The following is a 17,778-nucleotide window of genomic DNA, read 5'->3' as shown; positions in this document are numbered from 1 at the left end:
CAAAGCCATTCCTGTAGTATAAATTGTACAAAGTAGCATACAGAAAAATAAGTTTCGACTTCACCATCTCAGAGAATTAGAGTTACGATCTCAGTGACCCGAGAAGTTCGAAAGCGTCGAACTTAGCGAATTATAACCGATCTTAGCTTTGCCAATAGGCCTGACTCGTCGAGTGAATTATCTCCGCCATCGATCCAATTAGCTCCGGTGAGTCTCACATAGCGAAATAAAATTAACCAAGTTTCTCTAGCAATTTCTACTCCCGTGGGCCCGAACCTACACTCGGTTTCGTGGTTTGCGACTTTGTCTGCGACTTTCCGGAGATAAATACTCCGGAGCGTCCCTTAGTGTTTGTTTCAGGCGTCAAGGTTTTGTTTTATTTTTCTAGGTCTTCCTACGGACTACCCTACGGCGTCTTACTCCTCCTTTCCCCCTCGAACTATTAAATACCCTTCAGTTGTCTCGGACCGCCTTCACCCATATCACGGGGTTTAGGTTTATTTCCTTTGGTCCTTGGTGATTGTTGTGTGTCAGTGCATATCAACGCACACCAAGTAGCACTGTGATCTGCAAGCCACTTTGGTTAATATCTATGAAAACATATGACTGGAATTGCACATACTCCGCCACTCCTAGACAGGAAAGCTGCAATCAGCCAGGATCATGGGAGAGCTCTTAAAGTGTGTCATAACCTACCAGTAGATTTCATTGAGGGCTTCAACCTTGCCAAAATCCGTGATAACATAGTTGTATATGAAGTCAATACAGAATGCCATATGCAGTGTCTCAAAAATCCTGAATGAGCAGATGAGGATGTGCCCCTGAGCTCTAGATAAAGACAAATGGGGCTATACCATATTGTGGCTACCTGTCATTATCAATTAACTGAAGCAGTATTCAAATGATTGGGTTGACTGTTGCATACCATAGTTTTCAGTGGCCAGCTATCTTTTGTATAGTTCTGATAGTATAGGAATGTCTGTGTTGTTGTCACACCATACAAGCTATGCTCTTATAAGTCAATTGAGGTTTCCCCATACATATTCATAGTTTGCTTACATTGCAGCCATGAAGATACTCACCAGAAATGTCCCAGCAATGTCAGTTACAACAGTTGTAGCCATGATGGATACTAGTAGAAAGGTGTGCTAGCTACAGTCCTCTGAGTTTTCTGGCTTATATGCAGGAACACAGAGCTACCCATGCCAAAGTTCTCCAGAATTGATGAATCAGATGAGCCAAGGCACTGAAGTGGGCAAGTACAATCAAACAAGTTCATCATCATCTGCAATGGTCATCAGAAATCAGCCTTGAGAATCAGAATGTGTTATTCATTGTATGTTCACTGTGGCATGGCTTGATTGCCTGAGGTGATAGATTGAATACTGTTGTGTTACATCCATTTGACAGGCTATTGGTATTTGACAGATTTGTGCACATCCCCCTGGCTCCCCTGATTGTTAAAGTGTCTTCAACAGGTGATCTCCCAGTGCTGGTAACACCTGTGGACCTTCATGCCCATAATATTGCTGTGGGTATGTCACGTTCAAACCCTCAATCCTAGTGTGCATCTGTTTGGAAGGTGATGACAGGATGCACTGAGTTGCTCAAGTCAATCATAAGATGCAAATGTTTACTCTAGCACATGAAGCACAGCATATTCAGAGTCACTTGCCTGAGGGGACACCAGGTACCAATGCTTGTTTTTTGATAAGAACAAATCCCTAAGGGGTATTGCCATATTACCATTTCCAGATGATTGACAGGGGTATACAAATGGGAGGCTGAGAACATCAGTCAACATCCCCCATGACTACCACTCCGAACTTTAATCTAGACAACACATGGGAGTTTTGAGACTATAAATACTGTCTCTATGTATATTTGGAACAGTTCAAAGAGCAGAGAGCCTGATATGGATGCCCCTGGCCAGGGAAAGAACTCATGCCCTTCAGATCTGTGTGAGAACAAATATGGGAAGAATTTCACCATATGTATATGTCATACACCTTGTATTGTAACCATCATCTTTCCTCCTAACAAGGAAGGCAATTTGATCAGGACTACATTCAACCTCATCCATAGTGTTCCAGGCCACAACTTGGACCTGATTGGCCATATCAAGTTCCACATATGTTTATCCATGACTTCATTTGCAACACTGAATTTTACACAGAAATACAGAGCTTGATCCAGCAGGCCTAGCCAGTTCTTGAGATCATGCAGAGCAAGGCTTGGCTGGAGAAGCTGTAAATTGATGACATTAATAACTTCCCTCTTGTAAGTTGTCCACAGATTTTGCTACTGCCCAGCAGGACCGGGCTTCTTTGATACATCTATCTTCTCACATCGGGAAAACCAGAAAGCATCTTATCATCTTAAGGCTTAAATATGATATTCCGTAGCATGAGTCATAGCTATCCAGTGTGCCCCAATACTTGGTAGTCCTAAGGTCCACTTGATTTGAATGCAACAAAGCAACCCTACATACAGTATTATAGAAAGCTTGAGTTTTCATCTTGGTACTTGAAAACAGGCTCTTAGATCTAATCAGCTCTTACATCTTATTACATCTTATCATGTCTTGCTAAGATGCTTAAGACACTTATTTCGAATCTTTGACGTATACAAGAGATGTTTAGCTCCTCCTTGCTTTGGTGTGCAAAGTTCACAGCCTGTAGCTGCTGTGGAGTGCAATTCACAGCATGTAGCTGCTGCGGTGAATTGAGATGGAATTTAGTACTGATTGTTTACTTTGATATGCAAGTGAGATGCAAAGTATAGTCTATGCATGGACCGGAGTCTAGCTGCGCGAGATAATGCCAAGTGTAGCCGTGTGCCACTGGAGCCAAACATGGCACGCCGGAACTTGCCGGTTGGTCGAAAAGTGTGACGTATTGTGGGTTTGGCATAACCCCTCTCAAAGGAGGGGCACAATTTCCTGTTTTGTCGATGGCCAAAGCCTCTGTACAGTTGAGTCTGTGGAAACCCATACTGGTTCGTGGACCTAAAAAGATATGGACTATCACAGATTATGGGTTACTACACCTGTGACAGTGTGTGATACTATAGTGAACGTGACACAGCCTTGTCCCGACTGTTGCTCGCATGTGGGACATCAACGAAACGACAATTTGCACCCACTTTGGGACGAGGTTAGGATATGAATGGCATTTCATACCATACATGACCATAGTGACACTCATTTATAGGTCAAAATCCCCCATTATGTGCTAATAATATACCAGATTATAGGTCATGATTATGGCTTTTGAAGGGAACCGACTGCGTGGACCACCAAATCCTATGGGTTATTGCAGCTTCTGGGTTATGAGGGGTATGGGTTCTGACAGACTCGACTGTATTCTCATGAAGACCAGGCACAAGAGGTCCTCGTGTATGTTTGGCAGTTGACTTGCCGGTTCCATTGACCAAGTTTCGGGTTCATTCATTATGTAGGGAGCCTACCTGCCGTGCTGGCATTCCGGAACTTCTTCCGATGGACAAATGCCTGCTGTGTGGATTCCAACAGTCTGAGTATCTGATTTGGCGGGAGCGAATTCAGTGAGCCCGGACATCAGGCTGCTTCGTGTTCGATTCAGGCTGGCTGTGACTGCCAACGAAAAATAGCTGTGATGGACCCAAGAATACTGCTGATGATGCCGTTTCTATACTGTAGGGCCCGGACCATAGTCTGACCGAATGATAACTAGGAGCCTCGGGGTGCTCAAGAGACGCCGGACTGGATCGACATACAAAGATGCCTAGAAGTACTTATATCTGCACGCATGCAGGTCAATGGACACCCTTACTTTCGCACCTTCGTTGAAACCTATTTCCACAAACACAGGAACGTTCCTGGACGGCCAATTCGACTGAAGGCGAGATGGACGGTAGGCCAGTACCCCGGCTTGACGGTTCCATGAATGTCTACCCCGGCTTTGTGGACTTTCACCACAAGCATAACCCAGACCGTACATGCGCGCAGTTTGCTCTGGACGATGGTTCCATCGTCCGCATCTCGTTCGAGGAGTTCGCCCGTGCCACGCATCGAGTTGCGCGGTCCCTGCGATCGGATGGAAGAATGCGCAACGGCGAGGTTGTCGCGCTCATCGCGCTGTGCGACACGGTGATGTACATGGCTTTGCTTGTGGGAATGATCAGAGCAGGGCTTGTAGTGAGTGCTTCTGATATCTGTCGCGGACATGTGGATTCAACGCGAATGTTATGGGTGAAGCCGTTCCCGATCTCGCCGCGGAATTCAGCACCTGCGATATACAACCTGCTCTCAAAAATAGGCTGCCACCGTGCGGTCACAACCAAAACATTCCTTAAGCCCCTTCTCGAAAGCTGCGAGGCCGAGTTCGCGGGCAAGGGATATGAACTAGCGATCGACGAAATCCCGGCGTTCACCGATGTCTACCCGTTACTGGGCAAGGAAACTGCCAATGACCCATTTGAGCCATTTGCTTTGGAGGATTGGCATCCTGCCGTTGACGACGTCACTTTGTATCTGCACTCGTCTGGCTCTACTGGGTTCCCGAAGCCCATTCCGCAGACACACCGCACTGTGCTGCAGTGGTGCTCGCTGCGTGCGTCGTACCGCCGTACACTTACTAACGACTGTCTGCTGACTGTGATTGCAGCATGCTCCACCGAGGGTCGATACCACCCATGTGAGCTCGTCTGGGGCGCAATGATGACCCCGACATTCCACACCTTCGGGCTGTACATGCAACTGTACAGCGGCCTTGTCACAGGGTTTGCGACGTCGGTGTTCCCGCCGAAATATCCTGCGCCCCCGGTCATTCCGACGCCGGAGAATACGCTCGCAGCGCTCAAGGCGACGGGTTCGAACACAGCGATCGCGGTTCCGTCGTTTTTCGAGGTAAGAGGGGTGAGAAGTCTGGGGGATGTGCTCATGCATGTTTCGTAGGCGTGGGCGCACTCGGCCGAGGCGATCGACTTCCTCGCCACCATGGAGATCTGCGTCAGTCCTCCATCCACTTATATTGTGCCAGAACGTCGGACTCGTTAACGCCCAATTCCATAGTCATTCGCTGGCGGACCTTTATCTGTTAAAGCCGGAAACGCCCTCGTCGCACGCGGCGTGAAACTGAACACAACGTATGGCGGGACCGAGTTCGGTGCGCCCTCGCATATGTTCGACATCATCCCCGAGAACAAGGCGCCGGGGCTGATTTACAAGGAGCCGAAGGAGTGGTCGTGGACACGCCTGTCGGCGCGGGTCAAGTCGAGGTGGATCGACCAGGGGGACGGGACGTATGAGCTGCACATGTTGGTGAGTTCTCTGTTCGGTGGCTGGAGGGGTGACTGCGTGTTGAAGGATTGTATAGACGAACGAGAATCATCAGCTTTCGGTGGAGAACTTGCCTGACACAAAGGGCTACGCGACTTCCGACCTTTGGGAGAAGCACCCGACGATAGAGGGGCTTTGGCGTCTGTGAGTTGATCGAATGTGTACGCGTTCTGCTGGTTACGCTAACCCGGGCCAGGGTGGGGCGCACCGATGATGTGTTGGTACTAGCTTCCGGTAGAGTGATTCAGCATTCACAATGGGTGGGTACTGACCGTTTCTGTATAGGCGAGAAAACCGTTCCATCTCCAATGGAGGGCCACATCCTGCACAATCCTTTAGTCCAGGGTACCGTGATGTTTGGCCGGGGTCGCGATCAAGTCGGCATTCTCATCGAGCCGCACCCTGCACATGTAATCGACCCGAAGGACGAGAAAGCTGTTGTCGACTTCCGCAATAAGATGTGGTAGGTCGACGCAGCCTATGTGCACCAACTTGAGTGTGATCTGATGGGCACAGGCCGAGCGTGGAAGAGGCCAACAAGGAAGCACCGGCCTTTAGTCGCATATTCAAGGAAATGATACTGGTGACTGATCCCGCCAAGCCAATGGCACGCGCGGCGAAGGGAACTGTTATGCGCAAAATGACACTTGGTTTGTACGCCGAGGAAATCGATGCGATGTTAGTACAATGTTTGTACAGAAGAGATCGTTTGGAAGCTGAAACGATATGTCGGATAGGTACGACGCCGTAGAGTCGAGCATGAACATCGAAGGCGCCGACCCGCCTGCCGCATGGACACCGCCCGCGCTCGTTGAGTGGCTGTCGATACAGGCGAGACAGATCAATGGAGGGCGGGCGGTCGGCCCTCAGGATGATCTATTCAACAAGGGCTTTGACAGGTGACAGCGAAACATATCTACGTACAGTTCCAAAGACGTTTTCGCTGACACGTATATTCCAGCTTGAGCGCGACATTCCTGCGTAACAGGATCATTGGCGCTCTGCGCAAGTCGGCGGAGCCTGGTGCGAAGCAGGCATTGGCGGGGGTCACGCAGAACATTGTGTACACGAATCCGTCGATTGTGCAACTCGCGGGCGCGGTCGCGGCACTGCTGAGGCCGGAGAGCGTCAATGAAAAGGCGTCGCCCACGGATGCGATGGAGGCGATGGTGGAGAAGTACTCGGCTCAGTTCCCGAAACCCGTCAGCCCGGAATCACCGCCAGGGGACGGTGCCGTGGTGCTCCTGACAGGCTCGACGGGCAGCTTGGGCTCGTATATCTTGGCTGCGCTGCTGGGTGACGACAGGGTGAAGAGGGTGTATGCATTCAATAGACTCTCGGCGACGAGCCCGACTGTCGACAGGCAGAAGGCTGCGTTTGTGAATAGAGGCCTGTCGGGGGATTTGTTCACATCGAGCAAGGTGGTCTTTGTTGACGGTGACGCGAGTGTCCCGGACCTTGGTCTGTCGAGTGACATGCGTACACACGACGCGGTGCGTTTGGATGTTCCTGACTGCATGCATAGCGATGCTGACGATTTATATGTTCCCGTCAGATACGAGATTCCGTCACACACGTCATACATAACGCATGGAGGGTCGACTTCAATCTCGCCTTGCCGTCCTTCGAGCCGAACATCCGCGCAACTAGGGGCCTCATCGACTTTGCTCTGACGTCTAAGCACGGGGCGCAGGTAAAATTCGTGTTCACGTCGTCGATTACGGTGGCGCAGGCTTGGGACGCGGCAAAGGGGCCATTCCCGGAAGAGATTATACCGAAGCCTGACGCTGCCGTCGGGGGCGGGTACGGCGAGGGGAAGTACGTCGTAGAAAGAGTGCGTCGTAAGCTGAAATTATTGTGGTGCGTGTGCTAATGCGAGAGGGTTTGTAGGTCCTCGCTGCGGCTGCTGAGGAGACTGGCCTGCGGAGCACGTCTCTGCGCATCGGACAAATTTGCGGCGGGGAACCAGACGGCGCGTGGGCGACGACGGACTGGGTGCCCATACTATTCAAGTCGAGCTTAGCGCTCAGCTGCCTGCCTGACTCTCAGGGTGTGAGTGCTCTTCTCGTATCACCCGCGGCTTCGAGTCTGACATTCCGTATAAGACTGTCTCGTGGCTGCCTATGCAAGCGGTGGCAAGGACCGTTCTGGACGTGGGTCTCGCTGCGGGGGAGCCGCCGCTGGCTGTTAACGTCGTCCACCCGAGGCCGGTGAAGTGGACGGATATTATGGTGGCTATCAGGAAAGCCTTGGGTCACTCCTCTGAGTCGCTGGCCCTTGTATCGTTTAGCGAGTGGGTTAGCCGCTTGGAAAAACGAGCGGCCAAGGCTGAGACGAATGGCCATGGACTTGTGGTGAGTAAAGACGTGTCAGGCGTCGAATGTGTTTCTGACAGTGTCGTGCAAACAGCCCGCCGTCAGGTTATTGGAGTTCTTTCGCAAGCATGCGGCTGCTGACACTGCAAAGGCGAGATTGAAAGGTGGTGAGGCTGGAGGGGTCGCTACATTCTCGACTGAGAAAGCGCAGGCTCTGAGCCCGACTCTGGGGCAATTGGCATGTCTGAATGAGCAGGACGCTGAAAGGTGGGTGAGGTACTGGAAATCGAAGGAGTTCATGTAAATGCAGACCATGTGGTGGACTTGCTTGTGTAAATTTAGGTGTATTATGATATATGCTGCTCGGCCATGGTACATTGCATCGAGTTTGCTCGCCTGGTCAATGACCGTCAATCCCAGTGTGGCTCAAGAGCGATCGCCGCTGTCCACGTGCACAGAAGCAACGGATCCGAGGCATCGGCAATCTCGGTGCACGCCTCCGTTGCTCGCCATTGGATGACCAAAATCCTAGATTTCGCAGTTCTAAACGCCATCAGCGTACCTGGTCACACTCGCTGCCACGGTGCAATGGAAAAATAAAACCGTTCCTCCCATCCGTAATGCCAGAGAATGCCAGAGCAACGCTCGACGACTGCAAGTCACGACCATGAGTTCGCTTTCCATTTATGGCGAGCGGATCGCTCAATTTAGCAGGTGCTGATGGCAGATTTGATACGCGGACCTCAACCGAGGGCCGAGGCTAAGCGAGCGTTTAGAGTCGTCTGGAGATTTGGAAAGGGCGGTCGACCCCCCCCCTGCTAGATTTAAAGTGTAGAGACGGTTTTTGCTCGACGAGCCTCATCAAAACTTGGTCTAAGCGAGAGCGTGACAAGACGGCATCTCGGCTTTGATGCGTTTAGAGATTTAGAACTGCTCAAAACGCGTTCTAAATGCTTACGGGGAAGTCATCCGTTGACGAGGCCCGGGGCATGCAGAACTCGCGCAGTTGCTGGATTTCCTCTGCAGGCTATGACGTTTGCTATTTGAATATATTGTAGCTCTTTCCTGTCGACGTGATTGAGACCTATGGCATATGCATCTCATTCGAAGCAATAAATAAATATTTAGCAGATGTTACATTATACACCCCACTCCAGTCCCCTCGAGTAATGCGATATATGATCATACAATGCGCCACGGAAACCAATTAGTACACGATCGACGCCGTCTTGCCCTTCCACGAATCCCAGTTCTTGATGATGTCCTCCACAATGAAATGCGCGACGTCCTTGCGCGAGACCGTGTACGCGCCCGGGATAATCGTATCCGACGTGCGGTACTTCTCCTTCGCCGCGCCGTCCGTGAGCAGCGCCGGCCTGACGACAACCACCTCGTCCTTCAACTCCCCCTTCCCTGGTAGCCCTGGAGTCGTCTCCCACCCCTTGGGCAGGATATGCCCCTCGGGCTCGGGGTCAGCCCACGCGCGCCCGGTGGTGTGTGCGAGAACGCGCTCGGCGCCGAGCTTGTCCTTGTGCGGGCCGTCGAGGAGGTAGCCGTACATGAGGCGCATGGCCAGCGGGAGCGCCTTGTGCGAGGCCTCGTCGAGCCCGTTGGAAGTGATCGCGATGATGTTGGGCCGGGACGAGGTAGCGGGGAGGGTGGTGAGCGCGTTGAGGAGGGAGGCGGTGCAGAGGTTGGGCGGGGTGATGAGGAAGCCTTTGGTGAGTGAGAAGTGCGGGGTGCCGCCTGCGTGCGGTATTGTCAGGGGGAGTACTTGACGAGGTGTGCGGTCCGGGTACGTACCGACTGTGAAGAGGAGAAAGTCCACTTGTCCTTCGCGCTCGCCCTGCCCGGCTACTTCCCATGCGCGCCGCACGTCCTCCTTAACCAGCGCGTCGCCCTTGACGAGCCTCGCTTTCCCTGATGCGATGTAGCCCTGGATCTTTTCGTCGTTGTCGAATACGGATGGTGATCTGAGCAGGAAGGTGATCGTCGCGCCTTTCTCTGCGCAACAGGATGAATGAGACGGCGTACGCTGGAGACAACAAAAGCTACTGACCTAGGAGACGAATCGAGGCATAGTAGCCAATGTTTCTCGACGCCCCGATGGCAAGTATCTTCATATTTGTGCTGATCATAGTGAGGAGGGCTTGGGAAGTGTAGTGGACGGATGGGGAGTGTCGTTGGTGGGTTAGCCTGCAGCCATGGCGCCCCCTTTATACTGCCTGCCTCCTGTCCCCAGTGAGCCGGCGGTCGGCATTAAGTTGTGTATTGAAGGCCCTAATCACAATCGACACCAGCTGTGGCAAAGATCTGCAGGCTGCGCTCCGCGGATTTGAAATACGGCCATTCTTTCGCAAGCACCGCCACCGGAACGCGACGCGCTTGTGGCTGGCTGCTGCGTTCAACTTGCGCGCTTGGGCGTCGTGCGGGGCAGCACGCAGCTTTATCAGACACAGCCCGACGCCAGAGGGAGTGATTCGCGCAGTCAACGCGACTGGTATGTTTTGATTTGTGATGTTGCCAAGTACAAGGGTCAGCACAAGGTTACACGTCTTGATACGACTCGGAGACTCGACATACGGCACAATGACCCAGGTGAGTATGACTCATGTTGCGCTCTCTGGGCGGACGGTTATATGATGATCAATGAGTCAACTAGGGAGTGTTTCCGCTGGTTTGTCCGTTCCTCGCGGACGACGAACCGCTTGCGTGCACGTATGTATAGGCCCTGATGCGTGAAGTTTACATGAAAGTGCTGCTGCGCATCATGTCTTCTGCATTGGTCGTGTCACCCGTGCGAATCACAATAGTGCGAAATATGGTAGCCCAAGAGAGGGACGAGTGCGTTTACCCGGCCCACATCAGGGTGGAGCAGGCGCAAGTGAGTCTTCATATCGTTCACACTTCGCACTCCCGACTGCCCACTTATGAAGAAGCTGCAGATTCGTAACTTCCGATTCCATTGATATTTTATTTGTCGCTAAACGTGCAGACCTCAATGACTGCGCTGTACGAGTGAGTCCCCTCTCACGATAGCCCCGTTCTGAAACGCTGCGCACGACGTCGCCGCCTTCGGGGAAGTGCTATACAGTCCCGGCTCCACTTCGTCACCCCCATTATTCCCCATCCATTTCTTTCAATGACAGGGACACGTGCACAACTCAGGCGAGGACGCCGGAGCAACTTATCGTTCATGAAACACAACAAGGGCTGCAGAGCATGGATGGTTCTCTGAGGTGCGATGGGCTGAAGCTCTCGCACCTGCCATCCAGCCTGTAGCACATCTCGAGAATCGCAAAGGATACATTCTTCTCCACGGCCCTCGATCGATACGATGTACCCTCCCCGACAGTCACAAGCGCACGCATCAGGCTCTAGCCTGGTAAGGAGTCCAAACGTCCTACTGTTGGAGACGTACCAGATATAACACGGCAGCGGGACAGGTATGTGGTTCATATTGATATTAAAGAGCGGAGGTGCATGCAGAACTAGGAGGAACAGTGGCTGGCGCGAAAGAGGCTCGCAACACATCCCCGGGTCGAAGGCGCGTAGTTTAGTAGACACCCGGGAGAGAGCGATTGCGAGACATGCGACGACGGCGGACAAGAAGGTGAGATGCCACCAGAGCTCTGTCTCTCTTATCATGACCGATACGATCAACGAAAGCGTAATCCGGCCTAGGTACATACCATTGCATATCAGGTCATCATGTGGGCAGAGAATGCTCCCTGGCGAGATACTTCGCGGTCTTCTTAGCGTACCACTCTCCGGCAGTAAACCCAGGAGACAGTTTCTCGCTGCCAGACGCAGCCTTGGCCGCACCAGCGATCAAGCTGCTCTCTTCCGCGAGAGGCCTGAGCTCGACGTCATCAGCGGGCCTCGTGAAATACACGATGGACCAGCGCTCGTGTTGCGCCTGTAGACCCGGGGGAGGGCTGGGAGCGGTGAGTGCGCTATAATACGTGCCTAGGAGGGTATACGCACAGGACTCGATGCACGCTCGATCGGAGGAGGCCACCGCTAAAGAACTCCAATGCATCCCCGACGTTGCATATGATATGTCCCGGTAAAGGCTCGCGTATTCTGTGAGTACCTGATGCATCATATAGTGCAGACAGTTACCTTGACATATTTCCATGTGCCGTCCGTTGGACAAAGGATTTGCAAACCGCCAAGCCTGTTGAAGACCGCCGACTATCATCCATTAGGGAAGCACTGATCACAACATTGCAGCACACACAAGTGACCCAAAGTCCGTATGTGCCCCAAGCGCTATCCGACCCGACTCCTGGCACGGAGAAGTCCTCAGGCAGCGCAGCTCCGAGCAGCTCTCTGCGCCCGCGGCATACGCATGCAGCCGCGCCAACGTCCCGTTGGGCAGCTGCAGCTTCCCGGTGAGTGCTGCCAGCATCGCGAGGTTCATCGCCACGCAGCCGCGCACGAGCGGCTGCACGACGTCCTCCATTGCCTCGCGGAGCGGCGCGGGGTACGTGCGGTGGACCTGGGTGGGGTAGGCGAGGACGTCGTCCTGGCTGATGTTGATGAACTCGGTTATGTCCCTGGTGCCGTGCTGATCTACTGGGACGGTGCCCTTTGCTTTGTAGCTGCGACGAATTCAGAATAGTACTGCGTCGGTGACCAGGGCTCATGAGAGATATACAGACCCATGCGCGCCTCGGTGGTCGCGTTGCAGGAGTTCTAGCTTGTCCTTCAACGGCAAGTTGAGTACCTTTTCCGCGGTTCTGAACATTGCATTGACGAGTAACTCCATCCCATGATTCTTAACACTGCGAACAATATTTGCACCGCTTATCAGCAGGCGCTAGGTGTGACGTACTACCAGAAGCCTTGGGTGGCCGCTGCATGGTAGAGTTTCTCTATCTCTGAGGGTTCACCAGCTAGAAGCAGTTGATAGTCAATTATGGATAGTTGTTCTGTCGGAATATCGTCTGGAAACGGAGGGATGTCAGTACAGTTGTGCATAGGCATAGAATGTACTGGCGCCGCAGCAGCTGGAGGTGTTGCTCTAAGTTGGAGGGAGCACCACAAACCTTATAGGTCGTCCTTCTCACAAGCAGCACTAACATTGCCACCTTCTGTCCACTGTGGACTCGGAACAGATGGTGGCGAACTAGGGCAGGCCCCGGGCCGTAACCCGTTCGTCTTGATTCGGAGCTCGAATGTATGGTTGGAGCTGCTAGCATGCTAGTGGGCGACTCCTTACCCTCCTTCAAGTTCCCAAGTATCTGGAAGTCTAATGGCTATCCAATGTAGGCCCCAGTTTCATGCTTTTGTAGAGAGGCGAAATGACCCAGTCGCCATTATGATCGCCCGCGACCACCATTCCGAGCCCTGGATACTGACAAGCATTATCATCGCTGCAGTTGAAGGTGAGCATGAATGGCACTGGATGATCCATGTTTAGCACCTGCGTGTCGCAGATATAGATAATGCATGCTGGGATAAGCTTGTAAGACTGACACCGGTTCATGAGTGGTCGGAGTGCCGCCTGTCCCCGCCTTCAACAGGAAGCCCATGGACCTATTCGAGCTCGCTACCAGTATGATTACTGAGGCACTGAGGCCTCACACAGGAGGCTTTGCAGAGCTTACGAGCGGCCTCACAAACGCATGCTACTCCAGATGTGCGTCCTCTCACCGAGCTTCATCATAGTCGTGCAATCTTGTGGATGTCCCTCCCGTATTTGACCCGTTGGCCTACATATACTCCGATTAGGCTATAGGTATGAGATGGTCGGGGGATAATCTGGAGAACTCATTGTCTGCCCATATCACCCTTCTACAGGCTTGATTCCCCTGATTGCTGCCAGGCAAGGTGTAAATTCAGCGGTTGACCAGACTAGCTGCGAGTTCTGCTCCCTAACCCGATCCTGGGGAGCTCGAAAGGAAAGGGAGACCAGAGTCTCTCCTGGTCGTACGCCTCTGGTTCGATGGTGACGTATTTGACTTGGCGGCATTTCGACACGATATCGGTGGACATCCACTTCGGCTAGCTCGATGTGCCCGGACTAAACGACACAAAGGCGTCCCTTCTGATGTGTTTGGTTGTCAGCGTCGGTCCTCAAAGGATGTGATGCGTCCATAAGTCTCAGGACCCTTACCGCACATTTTGGGCACTAGCATTGTAGCCTGGTACGTGATTGTCTATAGAGCTGCGAGGTCTAGACGCAGGCGGCAAGCTCTGTCGCAATATTGGAGCGCTTAAGGAAGACCGAAGTCGTAGGGCAGGGTCTTCCGTTACAAGCTCATGATCATGGTAAGTGCCACGGATGTCAAGGATCGTCTTAACAGGTCCTTCAAGCGTAGGTGTGTCGCCCGGGCCATCCTGTACATTCCACGACAGCACATATACAAATTGGCACACTAGTGAGGGCGGAATAGTACACAGCAATACAACTATCCAATACAACCCTGACCGGGGTCCGTGAGTCCATATCATCGTTATTGATACATGTCCGTAGATCCAAATTCAACTGCAGGCGAAATGTGAGTCAGGTGGTGAGACCATATTTTTATCGGAGCACTGACCTTCCTTCGTAGATCCATTACAATCCGCACTGGGAGACATCGACCTGGGTCACGGTGGCGTCAACGCGACCCAGGAATTCAGCCTGGTTATCCGTCAAATCATTCATCGCCTCCAAGGCGATGTTGAACCCATTATCCGTATGGTCTATCGCGAGCACCGTGATCGTCTTCCCGTTATAGGTCAGCTGCCAACACGTCCCGCACTGCGCTGAGTTCCACCCCGCCACCGCGGCGGCGCCACCGATGTACGGGAAGTCGGGGATGGAGCCGAAGGTCGAGAGCCACGGGTACTTCGAGAGGAGCCCGTTGGGCCCGTTGGAGCAGGCGACGGTGTTGAGCGACTGCCCGCTGTTGTCGTAGGTCTGGTCGTAGGAGACGGTGACTGCCTTTGTCAGGGGCAGGAAGACGGCGGCGAGGGCGACGAAAGTGGAGATGAACTTCATATTGTGAGTGGTTGATTAGCGGAGTCTTTCGCTGTGGTGGGGGTAGTAAGAACTGTGCGTTTTCAGTTCTTGCTGAGGTCGATGCTGTCAAGGTGCGTCCTTTTATGCCCTATGAACTCGGCATCCGTTAGCCGACTTCGGGAGGTTCAGCAAAGTCACTGTATTGATTTTTTGTCCTGTGAACACGACCGGTCATTCACAGCTTCATGTAAGTCACGTTCTTGCACCGAAACACATACGGCGGACAGAAATCGCCTACCGGAAGTCATCTAGAGCCAAATGCTGGACCAATCCGTGGGGGTCGGATGGGTTGGGTATCCCGCGTACCCAAAGATATCCCTTGCCTGCGGGTATGTCTGCCCGCCAGTGGTAAATCTGAGCTCTGCCATCAATATTGCGGGAACTCATGACCTAGATAGCGTATATCGAGAGTACCGCTCACTGTCTCGGCGAGCCTCACAGGGTCGACATCTCTATCCGAGAACCACTTTTACGTCGTCAGCACAGTCCAGCCACAGAGCATACAAAATCGGGTTCTATATGCGGCTTTAGGAAAAAACATGACCCGACCGAGTCTGCCACAGTACTCGCACCGGCGAGCAGTGGAAGGCGACGCGGTCGACCTAATATGTTTGAGACGAGGAGTGAAGCTGTCTCAGAGAAACGACAGAGTATACCTCGAGCAGCTAAGAAAGTATATCACATTGTCAGACTCGATATACTGTGCATTCCCAGCGGTGTGCATGTCGGCTGCAGCAAATGCGGAAACAAATCTACCGCAATTGCCACAAAGCCAGATCCATGCCCGCGCGGATATCAACGCCACTGCTGAACGCATATACTCATCCGAAGGTCATAGACCCTGCACCTCTGTTGACTGACGCTCACCACGTATCTACCACTCATACTCCCCGCTATCATTCCAGAAAGTCCCGCTCTTACCCTTGATATCATCCAGCGCAAGCATCACAGGGTTCACCGCGCCCTCCTCGACCGTCTTCGGCGCGCTCGGCCCCGCCATGTCCGTCTTCACCCACCCGGGACACACCGCGTTCACCAGCAATCCGTTCTTATCCCGCGTCTGATGCGCGAGCGCGCGCGTGAGCGCCGTGACGCCCATCTTGCTGGTGGCGTACGCGCTGCCGTACCAGCCCTTCTCTTTCCAGGTGCCGGCCTTGACGTCCGCGCGGAACTCGGCCATGAGGGCGTCGACCTCAGGGACGGCGCGTGCGTTGCGGAAGCGCGCGGCGAGGTCCGGGGAGGAGAGACGCGAGAGGACGCCGCCCATGCTGGAGACGTTGATGAGGCGGCCGTGGGTGGGATTCAGGAGGGGGAGGAAGGCCAGGCACATCTGCGGTTGCGGAGTTAGCGCATATACCGACACATTCATCTCTCCTAGTCCTACATACCTCCTTCGTTCCATAGTAATTTGGTGCGAGCGTGAACTCTACAATCTGCTCGTCGAATGCCGGGCCTTTGGTCGCGACCGCCGCATTATTGATCAGGACATCTATCTGTCCGTGCCGCTCCTTCATGGACTTGGCCAGTGCGTGGATGGACTCGGTCGAGTTGATGTCTAACGGGTGGAATTCGATCTTCACCGAGGCAGGCGCGGTGTTACGGACTTCTTGCAGGGCAGCTAGGCCGCGAGATTCGTCGCGGGCCGTCAGCTTGATATAGGCGCAGTGCTCGGTTAGTTCATACTAAACAAATGTGTAACTGTACAGATTCACATAGATCAGCAAGCTAGAGGCTCCCGTGGTTTGCGCGAGGTAGGAGCCTTCGAACCTTGCAGCAAGCCGTTCTACGATGGCCTTTCCTATCCCTTTGTTCTGAATGAAGTATTCATTCGGTTTATTGGTGCTATCAAAGGTGATGGATGACATACCGCGCCTGTAACAATTGCAACAAGTTCCTTTTCAGCCATGGCAGCAGTGGATGTCGACAGCGATGAGAGTCTTGTACGGTGGACTTGTCGATGAGTACCTCCCTGCACGTCGTCACAGCCGTCTATTTATGCTCTCGAGTCCGGCGTCGAGCGTCGTCATCGTACCGGGATGGCGCACGGCTCCGAGACTCGTATCCTGCTGACAGAGACCGTCGGCCTTGGTCAGCTGCATCGTAGTCCCCTCCATCGTGTACGTGTGCCAGGGCGTCCAGTGGTTGCCCACTACTAGTAAATGTCCGATTTGGAGACCCCAAGTACTCCGGGATGGATGGGATATTTCGCCGTTTGGCTCCGGCATGAGGGATGCATTTTCCATATTATGAAGTTCTGCTTGCTTGTGTTCGCTGCGGTTCTCTTTAGGTTTTCTTCGGCATCTCGTGAAATCAGATAGACTTGAAATACCTGATAGCATCACCGCTATATTGAGAAATGCATTTGCCATTTATGGAGGTCCTATTTCCCCATCGAGATATGTTCAAGATCGTTGGCGTTGATGGAGTATGGTTTTCTCTCGTCCTCACGGAGAGCTACTAAAATGCGGTACTATACGGCGCTATCTCGACATCCACACAACAACTAGCATTTATGGCAACAGAGAGCGTTCAGCTCGATTTTTGCCGCAGGATGGACCTGTTGCCGACGGCACCGCTGTCAAGGCCCCGAGAACCGCCTGTAGAGTACGTCACACAGTGTGACTATGGCACAGGTTGACTTGTGTTGTCTATAACTTCTTTCGGATGGGAACCTAAGGTCCAAAATTTATATAGATGTGTTCTTGTATTGTATATGAACTATACTAGATACTAATATTGAGCGCCGAAGTGTTATGTGGTATGCGACATCGAGAAGATAATATCATGAGCCATCATAACATTCGGAGACGTCCGATGCTATATCTCACGCTACTTTACGCTCAATTCAGACTCAGCGAGCTCGAATGCACATCCTCGCAGAGGTTACTGCTTGTGCTGTAGTCCCTTTATACGAGTATAACCGCCGATAACACTTAGTTTACAAGTGTCCCATTCAGAAAAAAGAAGCCAATCCAGAAAGAGTCTGCAGGAAACAGAGTGATACCCTCCAGAGATTGGCGAATGCCCTTCATGTCAGGTCCGTCTACTAATACATCGTGTAACTGAGCATCTCTTAGTCAAGACTCTGTTCAACTATTAGGGAGCCCCAGTACTTTGATATTCATACA

The 17,778-nt window shown here is 52.6% G+C and overlaps 6 protein-coding genes across 6 annotated transcripts; 1 reads left to right on the top strand and 5 right to left on the bottom strand.

Annotated features, from left to right (window-relative positions):
* Window positions 1-692: 692 nt before the first annotated feature.
* GLOTRDRAFT_36939 (uncharacterized protein) lies at window positions 693-1,003 on the bottom strand (the record flags this gene model as incomplete). Its single annotated transcript, XM_007864749.1, has 2 exons — window positions 693-821; window positions 926-1,003. Coding segments are annotated over 2 exons (207 nt in total), but the record flags the coding sequence as incomplete, so codon positions are not given.
* Window positions 1,004-3,886: 2,883 nt separating this feature from the next.
* Window positions 3,887-7,939, top strand: GLOTRDRAFT_37135 (acetyl-CoA synthetase-like protein; the record flags this gene model as incomplete). The annotated part of the gene is made up of 14 exons (XM_007864764.1): window positions 3,887-4,177; window positions 4,238-4,592; window positions 4,647-4,888; window positions 4,937-4,990; window positions 5,054-5,302; window positions 5,358-5,464; window positions 5,517-5,559; window positions 5,611-5,783; window positions 5,837-5,998; window positions 6,282-6,813; window positions 6,876-7,154; window positions 7,211-7,372; window positions 7,426-7,674; window positions 7,730-7,939. The coding sequence occupies 14 exons, from the start codon at window positions 3,887-3,889 to the stop codon at window positions 7,937-7,939; spliced, it is 3,108 nt and encodes a 1,035-aa protein (XP_007862955.1).
* Window positions 7,940-8,842: 903 nt separating this feature from the next.
* On the bottom strand, window positions 8,843-9,758 carry GLOTRDRAFT_36291 (uncharacterized protein; the record flags this gene model as incomplete). The annotated part of the gene is made up of 3 exons (XM_007864703.1): window positions 8,843-9,381; window positions 9,439-9,639; window positions 9,695-9,758. 3 exons carry the CDS (start codon window positions 9,756-9,758, stop codon window positions 8,843-8,845), a joined length of 804 nt encoding a protein of 267 aa, XP_007862894.1.
* Window positions 9,759-11,344: 1,586 nt separating this feature from the next.
* Window positions 11,345-12,621, bottom strand: GLOTRDRAFT_35572 (Clavaminate synthase-like protein; the record flags this gene model as incomplete). Its single annotated transcript, XM_007864646.1, has 6 exons — window positions 11,345-11,573; window positions 11,623-11,711; window positions 11,761-11,832; window positions 11,879-12,242; window positions 12,303-12,425; window positions 12,476-12,621. 6 exons carry the CDS (start codon window positions 12,619-12,621, stop codon window positions 11,345-11,347), a joined length of 1,023 nt encoding a protein of 340 aa, XP_007862837.1.
* Window positions 12,622-13,938: 1,317 nt separating this feature from the next.
* Window positions 13,939-14,676, bottom strand: GLOTRDRAFT_56292 (Cerato-platanin). The gene is made up of 2 exons (XM_007864799.1): window positions 14,187-14,676; window positions 13,939-14,131 (listed from the first exon to the last, which is right to left on the bottom strand). The coding sequence occupies exon 1, from the start codon at window positions 14,627-14,629 to the stop codon at window positions 14,204-14,206; it is 426 nt and encodes a 141-aa protein (XP_007862990.1). The 5' UTR covers window positions 14,630-14,676; the 3' UTR covers window positions 13,939-14,131; window positions 14,187-14,203.
* A 730-nt stretch (window positions 14,677-15,406) lies between these two features.
* Window positions 15,407-16,575, bottom strand: GLOTRDRAFT_136682 (NAD P-binding protein). The gene is made up of 4 exons (XM_007864986.1): window positions 16,518-16,575; window positions 16,363-16,461; window positions 16,039-16,299; window positions 15,407-15,980 (listed from the first exon to the last, which is right to left on the bottom strand). Exons 1-4 carry the CDS (start codon window positions 16,554-16,556, stop codon window positions 15,525-15,527), a joined length of 855 nt encoding a protein of 284 aa, XP_007863177.1. The 5' UTR covers window positions 16,557-16,575; the 3' UTR covers window positions 15,407-15,524.
* Window positions 16,576-17,778: the final 1,203 nt, after the last annotated feature.

The sequence above is a fragment of the Gloeophyllum trabeum genome (genome assembly GCF_000344685.1).
Source record: "Gloeophyllum trabeum ATCC 11539 unplaced genomic scaffold GLOTRscaffold_00003, whole genome shotgun sequence".
NCBI lineage: Eukaryota > Fungi > Basidiomycota > Agaricomycetes > Gloeophyllales > Gloeophyllaceae > Gloeophyllum > Gloeophyllum trabeum.
Note: the sequence above shows the minus strand (reverse complement) of the source record. Positions and strands in the feature narration are given on the sequence as shown.